The 17,946-nt window shown below is 29.6% G+C and overlaps 1 protein-coding gene across 2 annotated transcripts in view; it reads right to left on the bottom strand.

The window, feature by feature from the left end:
- The window catches only part of Acf (ATP-dependent chromatin assembly factor large subunit), a 151,869-nt gene that overhangs the window by 13,649 nt on the left and 120,274 nt on the right, over positions 1-17,946 (bottom strand). For both annotated transcript variants that reach the window (XM_075367686.1, XM_075367687.1), the window contains 2 exons: positions 8,885-9,102; positions 7,607-7,770 (listed from right to left, as the gene is read on the bottom strand). In XM_075367686.1, coding sequence (XP_075223801.1) covers positions 7,607-7,770; positions 8,885-9,102 — 382 coding nt within the window. The remainder of the gene's footprint in view (positions 1-7,606; positions 7,771-8,884; positions 9,103-17,946) is intronic.

Here is a 17,946-nt window from a genome sequence, read left to right as displayed (position 1 = left end):
CCCAACAGTTTCTGAAAATTTTCAAATCACAGCCTGAAAATGATACACAAGACTAATTGAAGTTGTTTTTCAGAATTTTTTCCATATGGAAAACGAATCAGGAGAAATACATACAAATCGACCGAAAAACATACCTTTTTTAAATAACTTGTAATCAATTTTACCGATGCAAAGATGAGATTGCATAATACTGGGAAAAATTCCTGCAATGTTAAAAGTACACAGCTTTGTTATGGTTCTTTTCTCTACATAATTTGTCAAAACACGTGGTAAAAGTATTACAAATACTAGGTAAAAGTACTACTACCTTCTTATGGAACCAGCAGGATTGGTCCCTGCTGATCCTTAAATATATTGTGTATTTTGATCTGCTTTTAGCAGTGAAGAAAGACTGTAATGGCTTTATCAAGTAAAAGACTGATTGCAAAGGATATTGCCTTTCAGGATATTTCAGAGATTATATAATAATCATTCACCGGTTGAAACAATATTATACAATATACTGAAAATGTGTAAAGTAACAGAACAGACCTTTATTCTGTTGTGGTGCAGATTAAAGTAAACAAGAGACAATTTTTAAACCTTCTTTGTTGGGAATTTGTGTTAGAAGATGGCAGGATGAACAGGATGTCCAGATGTTACCTTCTGAACACATACTTGATAGTTGAGGTGTCTTTTTGAAATCAAATACCCTAACCCAAAATAATACTACTCCTGAGCAGATGAAATAGTTGCTACCAAATGATATTCCATACTTTCACTGATAAAGTAATTATTCAAACACACTTTTAAAATTACACCGCTAAATTTATTTTATCTGTACTATAAATATAATGGGAACAGTACTGAGCTCATATGAGTATATTACTAATTTCAAATTTGGTCTGACTTTCAGTACACTACAGAGTTCACAATCGCCTAAAAATTTCCCGATTCACAAAATGAGAAAAACCAATTAAAAAACATACCAATATTCACAATAAAAAAAAAAACAATAAAGGAGAAATTTCACTCAGAAGATGCAGTATTGCTTTTAACATGATAAACATTTACAACCTAATACTATTCACATTCTAGTGCTAAACCTAATATGCATGCTGTTTGTTTTTATAAATTTCATCAAAAAGAAAAAAAATTTGTTTTAATGTATTATTTAAAATATTTTTTTTTTCAAATTTCATAAGACTGAATAAATATTATTTACATACACTGATAAAAAGTTATATTAAATTTTATTAGCAGTATACTTGCGTAGTATACAAGACTTCACAATGGAGCTAATACAAAAACAAGTAAAAATAATTAATTTAAAAAAATAAGTAGTAACCCCTGACACCAAATCGAAGCAAGAATAGCAGGTTATGTGTTTCACCAGTGCGGTATATGGTCATGATTTTCTTGGTATCTTTTGCATCAATCAACTTTATTCTTTCATAGAATTATTCGTCATGTTCTCCTGAAAGTTTTGAGACGTCATAAATTAAAAAAATTTTTATTTTATTTTTACTTCATTTATTTTTATGCTGGGGTTTTCAAAAATGTTCATTTTATAGTAGAACCTCCATTAACTGATCTTCGATTTCCCAGGGATCCAGTTATCTGGGTCTCTGTAACCATAGCTATAAAAAAATATATATGTGGGATGCTGTATTAGACCAAAAAATACAGTATTATGTTATTCTTCATAAACGTTCATAGAGTACTTCGGTTGCATTGTACAGTACATACTACTACTATACTACATATATTGAAACAGTAATGCAATTTAATTACATAAACATGTGTTATCTTGAATGGGTGTGACCGGATGAGATTGTGAAATACTTCATTTGCTTATTGTTTACATTCTGTGTGTTTATATTCTACATGTTTATAACGTGTATGGGACCAGTTGAGCCACAACAATAAAAGCATAATAAGAACTAATTTATTTACAGTCCACTAAAACATCCATCTAACAGTGCAAAGGTTGTGCCACACCAATCAACTCAACAACATTTTGGTCCGACCGACCAGGATAGTGTTAATTTAATGTGCTTGTGAATTATGAATTACATGCGACATCGGCTACCACGATCCATCATCCACGCTAACATTAAACAGTAATGCCCCATGACCAGAAGTCAGATAAGTTTTAGCTTATTTTTCATCATTCACTTTTTAATTCACATTTTCATATTTTTAATTGTTAATTTTCATGCGCATGCCTCTACCCAGCCGTCAAACTTGTTCCGTGTTAAACATCATTATTATTTTTGTAGTATAATACAACCGTTTGTAAATAATTGTATTACCACTACCATTAATTAAAAAATGGAGGATTCAGAACGGTTAAGGCTGTTAATTAAAAAAACAGGTGTAGTTACGGGACAAATAACGAGATTCAATAGTTACTTGGATAAATCAGATGATGCTACTCCGCTTAAATTCAGGTTAGTTAAATTTCAAGAACTGTTATTGGATTTCGAAAAAATTCCAACCGAAATCGACATTTTAGACGATTCTGAAAGCCGATGAAAGCTGATGATTGGACTCGATTTGAAGATACCTTCTATCGATTAACTACGCAAGCCCAAACTAAAATTCAGTAGCTCACTAAGGCTGACACAATCGGTGTAAACCATGAAACAACCGACAAAAATAATGAGTCAAGTCGGGTTTATCCCTGCTTTTCCTTACCAATTATCAAGCTGCCCACATTTTCAGGAGAATATGATAAATGATCATCATTCCGTGACAGTTTTAAATCAGTAAGTCATGACAATCCAATCTGTCTAATCGGTCAGAAATTTCACCATCTCAAATCGTGTTAAAAGGATAATGTCGCCAGTGTCTTACAATCTCTAGAAGGGTCATCTGAAAATGATAAAATTGCTTGGGACCTCTTAATGCAGAGGTTTCAAAACAAAAGGTATTTAATCAACAAACACATCTCAGCCATTTTCAATCTAAATAAATTGGACAAAGAGTGTAGTTCTAATTTGAGAAAATTAACTGACGATGTACAAAAACATATGCACGGGCTTCATACGTTAGGTCAACCCATTGAACACTGGGACGGTCTAATAATTCATTTGATTTTCAGCAAGTTGGATAAAACTACTCACCGTCAGTGGGAATCGAGAAGATTCTAACAAAGTGCCTGTTTTATCTGATTTAATAAAATTTCTACAGAAAAGATGTTAAATCATAGAAGCTGTTGAATCTAATCCACCACCCTTATTAAAACAATCTCAAACAGGATATTCCCAATCAAAACCCAAACAAAATTCAAAAAATAAAATATCCACGTCTAATTATGGTAAATGTCACAATACATTATTGCATTATTCAGAAAGGGCAAATAATCAAATACATCAATTTTCAAGGCTGAATCTAGTAGTCAAAATCAATCGTGTCCACATCATGCTGTTCCTTCTTGTGTTATTGTCTACTGCCCTAGTGTATGTTCTTGATCATTGTGGGGCTCCTCATCTTTGTCGGGCACTATTAGATTCAGGGTCACAGTCAATTTTGTGATTGATAAGGCGGTCAGACAACTAGGCTTGCCATTTGCAAATGTGTGTAGATGTGAATGGAATTGGAAACTCCACTACCAAAACTTCTTAAGTTGTTCAATGTGTTATCAACTCGAATTTAATACATTTTCCTTCACTATTGACTTTGTAGTCCTAACATCTATTACCAAACATTTACCCACTGTGCCAATTGAGAAATCAGACATGAAAATTCCACCTAATGTTCAATTAGCAGATCTGAGTGAAAAATCAATCGAGTAACATTGACTTGCTCACTAGAGCAGAGTTATTTTTGGACTTGCTAGGTGACTGAAGACTAAAACTTCATGATTCATCTCCAACCCTTCAAAATGCAGTGCTTGGTTAGATCATTTCCAGCAAAGTAAAGACCAGTACCATGTCACACATAACTACAGCTTGCCATCAATCTATGCTGGATGACATCAATAAAACCATACAGAAGTTTCGGGACATAGAAGATGGTTGCTCTGAATAGAAGTACACCGGAAACGACAAACTGTGTGAAGACTTATATATAAATACAATCTTTCAGGGATGATCTTGGAAGGTACTGAGTGCAAATCCCCTTGAAAGGTGATATTTGTGAGCTCGGTGAATCAAAGGATTCTGCATTCAGAAGATTTTTATCATTAGAGAGGCATTTATCCGTTAACCCAGAGATGCGTTCACACTACATCCAGTTCATGAAAGAATATGAAGAGCTAGAACATATGAAGGAAATTACAAAGACTGAAGCTAATTCATCAAAGGCTTATTACATTCCGCATCATGCAGTCTTAAGGGAAGATTCCACAACCACCAAATTACAGGTAGTTTTCGGTGCATCCTCAAAAACAAGCTCTGATGATTCATCAAATGACATCTCAATCGTAGGTCCAACAAACAATACAATCAAATCTTGTCAGTATTGCATCAAGATTCAGAACACATCCGTATGTTGTAACAGCAGATATTGAAAAAATGTATCGTCAGATTAACATCTAATTAGCTCAACAAAATTTACAACTAATCTTTTGGAGAGAGCAGCCAGAAGATTCTATTAAAACATTTAAATTGCTGACAATCACTTATGGCACCGCTAGTGCTCTTTACCTAGCAATGAGAACTCTAAAGCAGCTAGCACTGGATGAAGAATCCTCCTTTTTCCAGTCGCATCCAAGGTAGTCGTAGAGGATTTTTATGTGAACAATGTTATGACTGGAGCCAAGACAATAAAAGAAGCAAAACAGCTATGGCATGATTTAAATGATCTGCTTCATCGAAGCGATTTTCATCTTAGAAAGTGGAGCGCTAACAATCCAAACATTCTATCTGATGTTCCATTAGAAGATGCGGCTAAGGGTTGCATTGAGATTGATCAAGACAATGGGTCTTATGTGGAGTCCAGGAGAAGATGTATTCCAATTTTCTTTTCGTGAAGAAAACATAGTTGTAAAAACAACTAAACGCACTATTTTGTTGGCAATCAGAGGGATTTTTGATCCCCTTGGAATCATAGGTCGAGTAATTTGAAATTAATTACTGGACAAGTCTATTCTGGAAATCTATACCAACAAAAACTTTAGCCGTCTAGTCACAAAAGTCTGTCCTTAGATATAAATCTAGTAAGGAAAGGCTAACTATTATGAGCTGCTCAAACATATTGGAAACTCACAAAATCAAATTAGCTGTTATTGGTTGAAAGCCAAAGGTTGAGCAAAAAAGCCTAGATCTTTTAAGGGCATAGAAACGCAATTTCTTCCTTACGATTATTATCACAATCCAAAAGTTTGGAAGTCACAAGCAATATTTATAACCTCGATTTTTAACGTTATCATGTTAAAAATCCAGGTTTTGTCCCATCAGTTCTCAGTACCAAAAAGAAAAAATCTTCTGCCAAAAGCAGTCCTGTTACTAGATAATGCTCCATGTCATCCTTCCGAATCCAGTCTTATTTCTGAAGATGAACAAATATTTGTTCATTACCTTCCATCAAATGTAAGATCTTTGATCCAACCAACGGATCAAGAAGCAATCAACAGTTTAAAAAGGAAATTAAAAAAAAAAAATTACTTCGTTTTCTTTTAGATGAAAACTGTGCTGCATCAATGAGACATTTTAAAAATGTGGACAATAAAAGACACGATATTTGCTGTTAGCAAGGCCTGGAATAGTTCACCATCCGAAACCCTTAAAATATTCACGGTCAAAAATATTATAATCAGACGATTTTGAAGAAGAAATACCAGAAGATGAAATCGATTTCTGCCTTGAAATTGTAAAATTTATTCCAGACTTTATTAATGTAGACAGAGAAGATGTGAACGAGCGGTTGAACAATGAAAAAAACAAAGAAAGCTTTGAGCAATTAACCGATAATGACATCATCATTCTTCATCAAAAGATGTCCCTCTACAGCTGTACAGAATGATTCAGAAAGTGACACAAGCGAAGATATCCTAGACACAAGAAATAAAAAAAATTAAATCTTCCATGGCTTTGGAAGCAGTAGATACGTTAGTTAATTTTTTTCAACAAAATTGTGAGTTTAATAAAATCATAACTTTGAGAAATAACAAAAATTGGAAAAATAATGACGAACACTAAAAAACAAAAACTGATTAAGCTATTTCTGTGTAAATATTTTTTAATTTTTTTTTTTTTCAAGTTCAACAATTTATACTATATACGTATATACGTAATTTATAACTATATACGTACCAAACATTTGTATCGGATCATAATTTTTATTAGTAAAATATTTTGTAAAATCAAAATGGTCTTTACGTTTCCTAAGGAAGAATGTTTTCTGTAACGTATTATTTTTGCAACAGTCATAAGCAACTTAGAAACCTTTTTTATTATATAAAATTAATCATCTCTACCTACATTTCAAGAACCTATGGCCAATATAGAAATTAAGACACGTAATTTCCCCAACCATGTTTTTCCTTTTTCCAGGATCACCCCGCTTCTTCATTACCCCAGTAAATGGAGATTCTACTGTATATGCATTATTATTTTGAGATTATATTTTTTATACGTTTTTCAACCTCTGCAAATAAATGTATTGAAAAATAAATTACAATTTTTTGACACATCAAAACACTAAGGTTACCTAATTTTACTTAGGGTTTTTATTTATACATATTTTATTTTCCTTAATTTTTTCAGTAAAAAATGACTGATTTTGGCACTTTTCTAGTTTTAAATTTTAAAAAATAAGTAAATAAAAATTACAGCATATTTTAAACTAATTAAAATATATTTTGGTCTGAATTTATTTAGTAATATGAACAAGCAACTGTACATTTATTTAGACAAATACACTTTTTCCTGTTAACAGTACCCAAATTTATAACATTAAAAATTCTAGTTATAATTAGTATCACAATAAATATTTACAGCAATAGTTTACTGAACTTTTAAAATCTGATTTTCGGTCTGAAAAACTAAAAACAAGAAGTCAAGCTGAATGGCGATATGAAATGACATATTCTGATTAGTGAAGAAGGAATGAGAAACAACTTCTTCCCTTTCACTAGTAAGGCTGGCACAGGATGTTTGTTATTCTTTAAGACAGTTATGTCAATTAACATACATAATTATATTTATTTACTGTTCACTAGTCAAATTATTAAAGTTTTTATTATTAAAAAAGAATTACAAATGAATTACCGTGAAAAAAATCTAATTACAAATACGCTAACTGAAATATAAGTGACCTCTTTCTTAAGAGGCCAGTGTTGAAGACCTCTAACAGCAGCAGAAATGACTTTGAATAATGGTCAACTATACTCTACACAGCAAAAAAAAAGCTTTATATACACAGGTTTAAGGGAATTTCATATGTTTTAAAAATGCTTCTTAAGGCTACATTATTTTTACAAATCTACAGTTTTGGATAATTACAAAATATGCGTTTTGTTCTTTCAATAAAATTACCTGCACTCTTGATTGTGTTGTAACATCTCCTATTTAAACTCTCAAGTCAAAGTAGATAGGACAATTTTAATTGTGGCACTACTTTTCTCCATTTTATTTATTTAAGGGCTAAAAATAATTAATGTATTATATACTTTACTTACTTGTAAACTTCAGAATCAGATTGATTGTAAGTATAACAATTGTTGAATACAAGCATAGCATCAGCAATAACTTGGCTGTTTTTATTGTATTCCAACATGTTCAATTTATGTTTTATAGTACCAAAATCCATAGGCGTCTTTATTATAGTATGGTAATCTGGCACCTGTGAAAGAAAAAAATTAACTTAACTACAAGCATCACATATAATGAAAAAAGGTCTCTACTATGTCCACTACATATTCACAGTATTTGCAACCTTTTCATTATCGTAAGCATTATTAAGGTAAATTAAAAACACAAGTAAATCTAAGACTATAACTTGCAATCAGAGACAGACGTAAAGAGGAAGACAGATGTTTCATTATAAAACTTTCTTTATTCTATGGTAATTTGAGAAGTCTCTGGGATATCTAGTCAGACTTCTTTCATTTGAAAAATAGATAAAATAATATCACCTGTTCATAAGTAATGGAGGTTCTGAAGATTGTTACAGAAGAAGAAAAGTTTCAGTCGATTATAAAACCGGATAAGTTATTATACAGACTAAATAAAATGGCTGATGAGAAAAACTACAGGAATTATAGAGAAATTACAATATCATATGTTCAGACACACAATAGCATTATTTCAAAATATGAACATTATCCCTTCAGCAAACACAAAGTAGCTTTATTTTATGATTGTAAGAACAGAAATCGATTTCCTAGACAAAAGTAATGTAAAAGTTATTTTCTTTTTTGCTTTTTATTGCTTATTATTGTATACAAATTTTTCTTTACCTCTCCTTTTCTTATCTGCTGAACCAAATATGACTGTCTTTGTAGTCTTCAGTAAGTCTCTTTGCACATTTGATATTCTCTTATACAATCTGAATACATCTTTCAAAATTAATTTTTATTAGTAATATTTAATTAGGCTCTTCAGGAATTATTTGTTGAAACCCAATTACAGCTACAATCAATCTTTTAATTTTTTTTTATATAATCAAATATTTTATAACTGAATATATTTAAAATAGAATATTAACGGAATAATATATAACAAGGATTCAAATCCAAAACCTTATGATGAAAAGTAGATGTTATCATTCTACTGCTGGAGTTGACAGTGGTGGAATTGTAAACTAAGTATTATCACATTGTAACTGTGAGTTCCATGGAAATTACATATTTTACATAAATTTTTAATATTAATTTAGAAATAACAAATATATAAAAGTATTCAATGAATTACTGATTCTTGATTGAATTATAAAGTATTCCTACAATATTATATACCTCTGATTTTGTAACAGGCCTGAGAAATGGCCATGCATCCTTATGATGCATAACAATATCTAGTATCTCTTGCAATGCAGCATTATCTAGAGGTAGGTCTCTGCTGCTGGTAGTTGTCATCGCATCAGAAGAAGACTCCATTGAACGTCTTGATCTCCTTCTAGATAATGTTGCACCTACATCATTAGCTTTATTGTTTTCATCATCTTCTTGATCACCTGCAAACATATTGACACAATAAAGGTTTATAATCTAACTGGTGATTGAAATAAGCATACACAAACTGACAGATGACTAACTTATAATGTAAATAACTTGGATTCTGAGAATAAAATTATTATTTATAATTTTATGAAATTACCTTGGAAAACACTATAGTATGAGAAACAAGATATTGAAATACATACAATTTAATAAGACAGGAGAGAAATAAAAACTATTACGATTAAATTGCATAAAAGTAAATAACTTTAAATAAACAAACACATTATCATATAATAATATAAAAGTTGAATCGATCTTTCCTTTTCTTTTTCCTGTTTAGCCTCCGGTAATTACTGTTCAGATAATACTTCAGAGGATCAGGAGGATGATAAGTATGAGTGTAAATGAAGTGCAGTCTTGTACAGTCTCAGTTCGACCATTCCTGAGATGTGTGGTTAATTGAAAACCAACAACCAAAGAACACCGGTATCCACGATCTAGTATTCAAATCCGTGTAAAAATAACTGATTTTACTAAGACTTGAATGCTGGATTCAAAGTTGAATCGATCTGATATCATTAAGAATCACATGGTAGAGCAGATAGGAAATATCAAATTCTGTCCCTTCTAAAAATTCATGACGGTGACCTTTGAAATTATTTAGCAGGCACATGGCAATGAGCCAAACAAAGTGTAGTGAGTGACACTTATGCTTCACGAAAGAAAGAAAATATTTTGAGAATTTTCATTCTTTTCAAGTCAAGGAAGGACTTCTGAAAAGAAGTCCTTCCTTGACTTCTCTTCATATATTGTGAGAATAATTCTTAAAAATGTGAACAAAATTAGGCAGCTTCTGCAAGCGAATTATCGGATCGCCATAAAGAGAATTTGAGATATCAATATATAACTTGGAATGGGATTTTGTTTAATAATTTTAAACACGGACTAAGTTATTTTTACGCTCAAGCTTCTGCCTTCGAGCAGGTTCATAGTTTCTAAAATACACAACTTTCTATTGGCAAGCCAAGAATGGCACAACCTTCAATGTCAGGTCTATGGCCATGATCCTGAGACCAAAAAAGTGAGACCTAACAGGAAACTAAAAGCATACTTACAACTTTCTTCTTGATTTTTTTATACACATAATTTTTTTTTTAGTGTAATTTAATTCTTGTATTTTTATTAGTAATTTTCATGAGCTCTAATCTGTAAATTCATTGTACTTGCTAGATCTGACCTTACAAACTTTTTCCTTTTGCCAAAGATGAAGCTCAAGCTGAAGGGCTGCTGTTTGATATTGCGATATAATATATAATACTTTCCTACAGCATTTCAGAAATGGGAGAAGCAAAATATTCTGAGGGGATGATAGCCAAATTTAAATTGGGTAGCGATGTACCCATTTCATTTAATGCATTAGTGAGGATCTCACATCTCTTATACATGTTTGAGGAAAAAATATTTTTTCAATAAACTTTAGAAGCTAAGAAAATTTTTAAAAGACATAATTAGTCCATTAATGTATGTAATGGGTTTTACTTACAACAACCTCACCCCTCAATTAAACAAAAATCATGCAATCCTAATAGACAATATTAAACAGTATTTATACCAATAACACATTATAGTGACAAAACACAGTAATGATTATATATGACTAACAAAAGACAGTAACAAAATTTTTTCACAGCGAAATGGAAAAGAGTTCTTACTAATTTCCTTTTTCAGTGGGCTGAATATAGTTCCACAGTAACATGCAAATCCCACCAAAAAGGAAGTGGTATTCAGCCCTATATGTGAAAACTTTATGTTTACTACAGAGCAGAACAGAACACAGACTGTATAGTAAATAAGATTATTGTTAGAGGACGTGACTGGTGCTTATTTTAACTCAAGAGTTGCATTACAACTAAAAATGACTGACAGAAAATGTAAATAACCCTTCCTCAGAAACAATGCAAAATATACATCGCTAACAAATTGCTATGTATCACAACACATTTAAATAAACTTTAAAAAAATATTCTTTTGTTTAAAAACACAGACTATATTTTGAAAAATAAAAGCGATAAATGAAATAGCTCCATGCAATTGTCATAACAACTGTATAGATGCAAAAACGTACACACATATAACACAACAAAATGTTAAATTTACTTTGTTAATAATAGTGACATAAAATAATTCACAGGAAAAATTAGTAGTAAACAAGTTAAACACAACAAAAACAAACAGCATCCAAAACAGTCTTACAAACAGATCCTGCCGATATTGTAGAGAAATTCCCATCTGCAAGAAATACACCTACAATGAAAGACAAAATTTCACAAGGAAAACTAACATAACATAAATAATGGTAGTGGAGGATGCTAGAAGTAGATGTCAAAACAACCAAAAATGGAACAGAACATACTACAAAATCTAACAAACTGTAAAAGAGATATTCCTCAGGGATGAATTTTAGAACCTGTTCTATACCTTTTATGTCAGTGACTTTCCCAATTATTTAAATAACTCTTCTGCATCTCTTATCTTGACAATGTATTTTACTGAAAAATAAAACAGCTGAAGAATGAGAAATTAGGTCTTCACAGCAATGAATATGGCCCAGCAGTATTCTGAAGCAATGACTTGGCACTAAATAAACTAAAAAGGCGACTAATCCTGGGATGGAAGAAAAATGAGGTAACACATCTACCTAACATTTAAAAAATAGAAGCAAAGTACCTTGGTACAATAATTGATGCTCGACTCTTGTGGGCTGTTCATACTGACAAACTGTGTGAGAAACAGAGTTCATTCCTCTATGCAATAAGAAGGCTAAAACAAATTGCACAATCACCTTGGCAAGAACTGCCTACTTCTCACTTTCTGAATCGCACCATAGGTGTGGGCTAGCAGTATGGGACAGCTCCTCTAGAATCAACCTACAAAGAAACTTTCGCGTTACAAAAAAGAGCAGTCAGCATTCTAACAGGACTAGCCCCTCATGGGTTAATATGAAGTAATTAAGCAAGAGTTCTTAATTGCAGCATCACTTTATGTACTTGAGTGTACACTATATGCAAAATAACATGATCATAGAGGAGTTGACATTCATAATTACAATACAAGATCAGACAAAACTTTGCTCTTACAATACACAAACACTTTTTGAGAAACAAATGACATACACTGGCTTCAAGTACTTGAATATCCTACCTGCTGAGGTGAAGACAGCAGACTGCATTAAGACAGTCAGAAGAGAAGTAAGAAACTGGCTTTTACAATGATTTTTTCACACGCTTGACACATTCAAAAACTGGAGGAGAGAACTACTTTTAATGTAACTTAAAGAACTAACCATCAATTATCTTGTATAAAGCCACTTTAATTAATTATATTAATATGATGGAATAACTGTTTCCAAAGAATATGCTAATAGAAATAAAATAATTTATTCACAAGTTTTGTTAGGATTAACTTAAAATAATTATAATAAATAATATCACCAATTTAAGATCATAAATATTTTACATTCTGGCTGCTCTCACTAACAACACTTCACTAAAATCTAGATCACTGACCGTTACAACATATAAAATATAATCCTGGCAATTCCATAAAATAATCTGTTTAATTCTTCAGTTACACATTTGTTTTCAATAATTTCAGATTGTCATTCACTTAAATGATTTTCAGTAACTTTTATGTAATAACAATGAATTATTTTTTAAAAATTAAATATAAATTCGTTTCAAAGCATCCCAACTACAGTAAGCAATACCCAACCAAGTATATAATAAATTAACCAAGTAAATATGGTCAGTAGCAATTTTTTTTATTCAATTTTATTTTTACAGCAAGTTAAAAAAAAGTTATGTTTAAAAAAACCTATGCGATTAAATAATTGCAGCATTTTACCACAGCCAAAAATGCAATTTTAGTGGGTACGCATAGAGTAAAATATAAGTAATAAAAATTTCATTAATTCCTACATGAAATTATCATGCGATTCAGGTTGAAATATATATGATTTTATAGGCAAGATCGGTTTTGAAATAAAATCAAATGTAAATACAATAAAAAAATTATTAGTCATACAAAATCAAACATACATGCTGTGTGCGATTCCTCAATCCCATTTTAATCGATGAAAGATTAAAATCAATGACAATATTAAAAATGTATTTAATGATATAGTTCAGTTCATGAACATGAAAGCACTAAGCATTCAATCATAACCTTTTTATTTGTCATCCTGAAAACAGTAGCTTTCAACAACAGCCTAGTAAAGGTAACTTCTTGAGTGAGCAAATTATACCACCAAGCATTTACCATGATAAAGAGTGAAGGTTAACCTGGAACCTTTGATTTTGAATACTACTGGTGTCTTGAAATTCATTTAAATATTAAACATGATGTTGTCGATTACCTGAGAATTGCAAACTGTGAAATTTCAACTCATCTTTCTCACAATTGAAACATGTACATGCAAATTAAATATGTACAATAAACATAATATATTTGCAATCATTCCTGGAAATTTGCATAGCTGTACAATTACAAAGGATTGTTTATTGAAATGACTATTAGGTTGTAAAGTTTTTAGTGCGGCTAACCTTATGTGTTGCTATCTGAAAACTATAATAAGGTAAAATTTGTACATCATTCATTGTCATTCTAAGAGTTACATCGTTTAGTGAAATAATCGTTTGGAAAACTTTTTAAACCGTAGTACTCATATCTACATTTATTTTATTTTATAACTGGCAATGGCTTAGTGTTCATCAGGCAATATATTAAATGATAAGTTGTAATGAAACAGGACTGTACATTGTTTAATTTTAATGATACAAAAGAGCAACTTAATAAAATACGATTGATTGGTTGTACTTTATTCCTATTTCATACTCTTCAGTTTACAGGATGCTACTCCATGAGATATCATGTAATTTCAGAACTGTTCAATTATAAGGAATGTTGGTTTTTACAATCGCTTTTACAAACATTCCTTTTTGAACACTGACCGCAATATATTCACAATATTATTTCATTAGCTTCTTTACTCCATAATCAAAAGATTCTCCTCCTAATGTTGCTTTTCTGTTCTCCATTGCTTTCAAATAGAAAAAAAAGGATAGGCGATTGTTTTTAAGATATAAAAATGGTGATAATAAATAATTAATATGTTTGTGGATATAGGAAGGGCGATCGCAACTTGCTGGAAACCATCTTACATTTTCTGTTTTCATAAATCTTTTTTCTGTAATGTATACATGCTAATGACAATTACATTTAGAAATCTGACAAACATTTTAAAAGAGAAAATGTTTTTAAGTACTGAAAAATAAAACTCTTTTTGCATCCTAAAAAAACAAAGGGTAAATTTTCTGGAAGAACATCACATTTATTTATTCCTCTCAAACAAAAAGCTGTATAATCTTATATCAATGTGAACAGAAAAGTTTATTCCATAAATCTGCAAATGAATTTCAACAGAAAAATTATTTTTTGCTTCTGTAAGAATAAAAAATAGCTCTAACTTTTTATTTTAATGGGATTTTTATTGGGAGTTTTTATTTTTATTAGGATTTACTGCATAAAAAAAAAAAAATAGAATGCATGACTGTACATACAGTTTAATTCCACAAAAATATTGTTTATATATATATATATATATATATAAAATGAAATATAATAAACCACCGAAACACAACAAATAGATAAGTTAATCTTACCATATTAATTCAAAGAATCAATTTTCACAGGATCCCATATTTTCAGTTGTTATTAAACTTTAAAATTTAATAAAACATATTTTTTTTGTGATTTGTTAATTTGTGAAATTCTTTTGTGAAAATTATTATGGATGAATACACAAATTCTGTTGTCCAGTACTACAAACTGAAAATGCGGGATGATCCTGTGAAAATGAATTCTTGGAATTAATGCTAACTTTAACTTATCTATTTACTGTGTTCTGGTGGTTTATATTTCATTTAATATTAAATTATATTAGCAGTGGTCAATATGTTAACGAGTTATTTAATAAAAAAAACAGTTATATATATATAATATAAAAAATGTAGTACCTATTCACACCATTAAAAAAAATTATAAGGACCACTTTGGCTCATATGTTGTTTAGTTACAGTGAATTTATATTTCAAGGTTAATAACACTGCTTTTTTTTATGAAACTCATGAAAAAGTGAAATTATGATTGTATTAAAAATAAATCCAGTTCTTATGTTTTTATTACTCTTAATTTACAAAATGTAACACATTTTTATCAATAAATGATCAAATTCCAACTTAAGGTGATGAGTAATCTTCAAAGGAATGATTAGAAAATGGTAATGATATAAACATTAAACTAAGATGAAATTGTGAAATTTATAAAAGAAATTTGTGCCAATGAAGCTTTCATTGTGTTTTCTGCGTAACAATAAAATTACTTAAGTGCAAATGATTTTTTATTTTGAAATTAATTTTTACAATTTATTATTACCACAAAACTTAGTAGTTAACATTAAAAATCCACACAAACTAAAATTTGAACTGATCTAAGTCTCAGTTAGTTTGAATTACTGACATTCTATCATATTTAAAAAAATATATTTTTGTAATTTGCCAATTAATTCAACATGATTTTCTGTAAAGAAAAATAAATTGTTTAAAATTGGAAATTTTTTATTCTAAATGTCTGCCCGACAGAAAATAACATCAGCAATTATGATGAAAATGCACAATACAATTATTTCAATACTGAAAAATATTTAAAAATATATATATATTAAAATATTAATATATCTATATAAATATATCTAATATTTATATATATATTAATATTAAAATATTTCAATATTTTTTCTTTGAAATACTGACCTGAAAGAGTTAATTCAGATGTAGTGTGCAACATAACTGCTTTTATGAGAATTTATTCATAATGATTTAATGATTTACACACAACATATTTAGGCAGGAAATTAAAACTAAATCTTACACCATTGCCACAACTTTTTTATTTATGATAATTCTGCCTTAGGAGTAGACATAGTGTAATGGAGGAATTTGTGCTACAATTAAAGCGATAGATTAAGTCAAACTTCAGCTGCTTCACACAATTACATGCACAGATTAACAGTTGCTTTTTAGTCAGAATTAAGAAGCGATTACTTGACAAAAGAAAAAAACATTTCAACCGGTATTCATCACTCAAAATTAAATAAATAAATAATTCAGATTTATCAATTTTAAATAGTATATTATTTGCTTACATAATACCAACAGCCGGCCATAGGGATTACAGCTCTCAAGTTATGAGAGCAATAACCGATAAAACATTGTCCAATTAAACTCATGTTTATACATATTTAATAATTAACTAATAGTCTACTAAAAATAGATAGAAAAATGAAAAATTTAATTTTTTATTTACTCTTTCAGAAATAAGTAATCCACAGCACGAATGATGAAACAGGTGAAAATGGTTTATTTACAAATACCTCCAAAAGTAAAAATATTATGAAACTTACAAAATTTTTAATCGGTTCAATACAGTAATATCTTTTATTTCATACATAAATTTTCATACCGATAAAACACAAATAATGTAAATTATTTTATATTGCTTTTCCAAAAATTATGTATAATACATTTAAAAACTTTTTCTATAAATAAATAATGGCTAATTTTCTGCATCTGTTTATGCATATTTAATGTAATTTTTTGCTATCTTAGGTTTTGGCATTGATAAAACTTTTCAAAATTCACTCCTTTAGATCTATCAGATTATAAACTTGAATAATTTTGTCAAAGTAATGGAATGAAATTAAATTAATTAATGAAAAAAGCTATCGATTTTATTACAAGCGATATTAATTCAAGAAACTTTGTTTGTTAAGTAAATTGCAAAAACAGAGTTAAAATTATGTTTTCAAAATAGACAAAAAAAAGTGATAATTTCAAAACAAAATTAAAGAAAATTGATAAGTTTAAAAAAAGAATTTTTGACAGATTGGATAAAACACTTATTTAATTAATTCTAAATTAAGTTTTTCTAATACGGCACTGTTTGTAAAATACAATTATTATATATATAATATAAACTGCTCACCAATATATTATTCGTTTCCCTCAAGCGCTTTTAGCTATTCTGCCATCTTCAGTAGGGACAATTTATGATTGAAATATGTAAAACTCACATATTTAAATTACAAACATAACAATTGATCGTCATTTTGTAAAAGTTAATAAGATATTGTTATCTGTTATTTTAGTATTGTTATTATCTATTGTAAGATAAAAATTTTAATACTATTACAATACGGACGTAGTTATTTTGACTTAAGACTAACTTTTACAAAATGATGATCAATTGTTATGTACATAATTTAAATGTTTTATAGTTTTATATATTTCAATCATAAATTGTAATCCCTTCTGAATACGGCAGAATAGCCAAAAGTATTTGAGGGAAACGAATAATATATCAGTAAGCAGTTTATATGATATATAAATTAATTCTGATAAAAACTAATTTCTCACCCATCCCTGACCATTACAACAACTGGCACCTTCAGTCATATTGCGGACTCCTTGATTTCTGAAAAAAATTTATTTTAAGTAAAAAAATAAACTTCTATAACAACGTTCATTGTTCCTCACTTTTCTTTTTTTTTTATTACTAAGAAAGAAAGAGATTATTTTTCCTGAACTACAATTATAATTACTACCGTTACTAAAAAACTAAACGAATTTTCCCTAATATTTCTATTTATCAGATAATGTCACTAATATCTCAAACCTTATGTTAATGTCGATTATTAGATTTACATTTCCTGTTGCTCTTGCTAATGTAGAAAACATATAAAG

Source organism: Lycorma delicatula, chromosome 5 (assembly GCF_047948215.1).
Source record: "Lycorma delicatula isolate Av1 chromosome 5, ASM4794821v1, whole genome shotgun sequence".
NCBI lineage: Eukaryota > Metazoa > Arthropoda > Insecta > Hemiptera > Fulgoridae > Lycorma > Lycorma delicatula.
The sequence above is the reverse complement of the archived record's forward strand: the minus strand, read 5'-3'. Positions and strand labels throughout refer to the sequence as shown.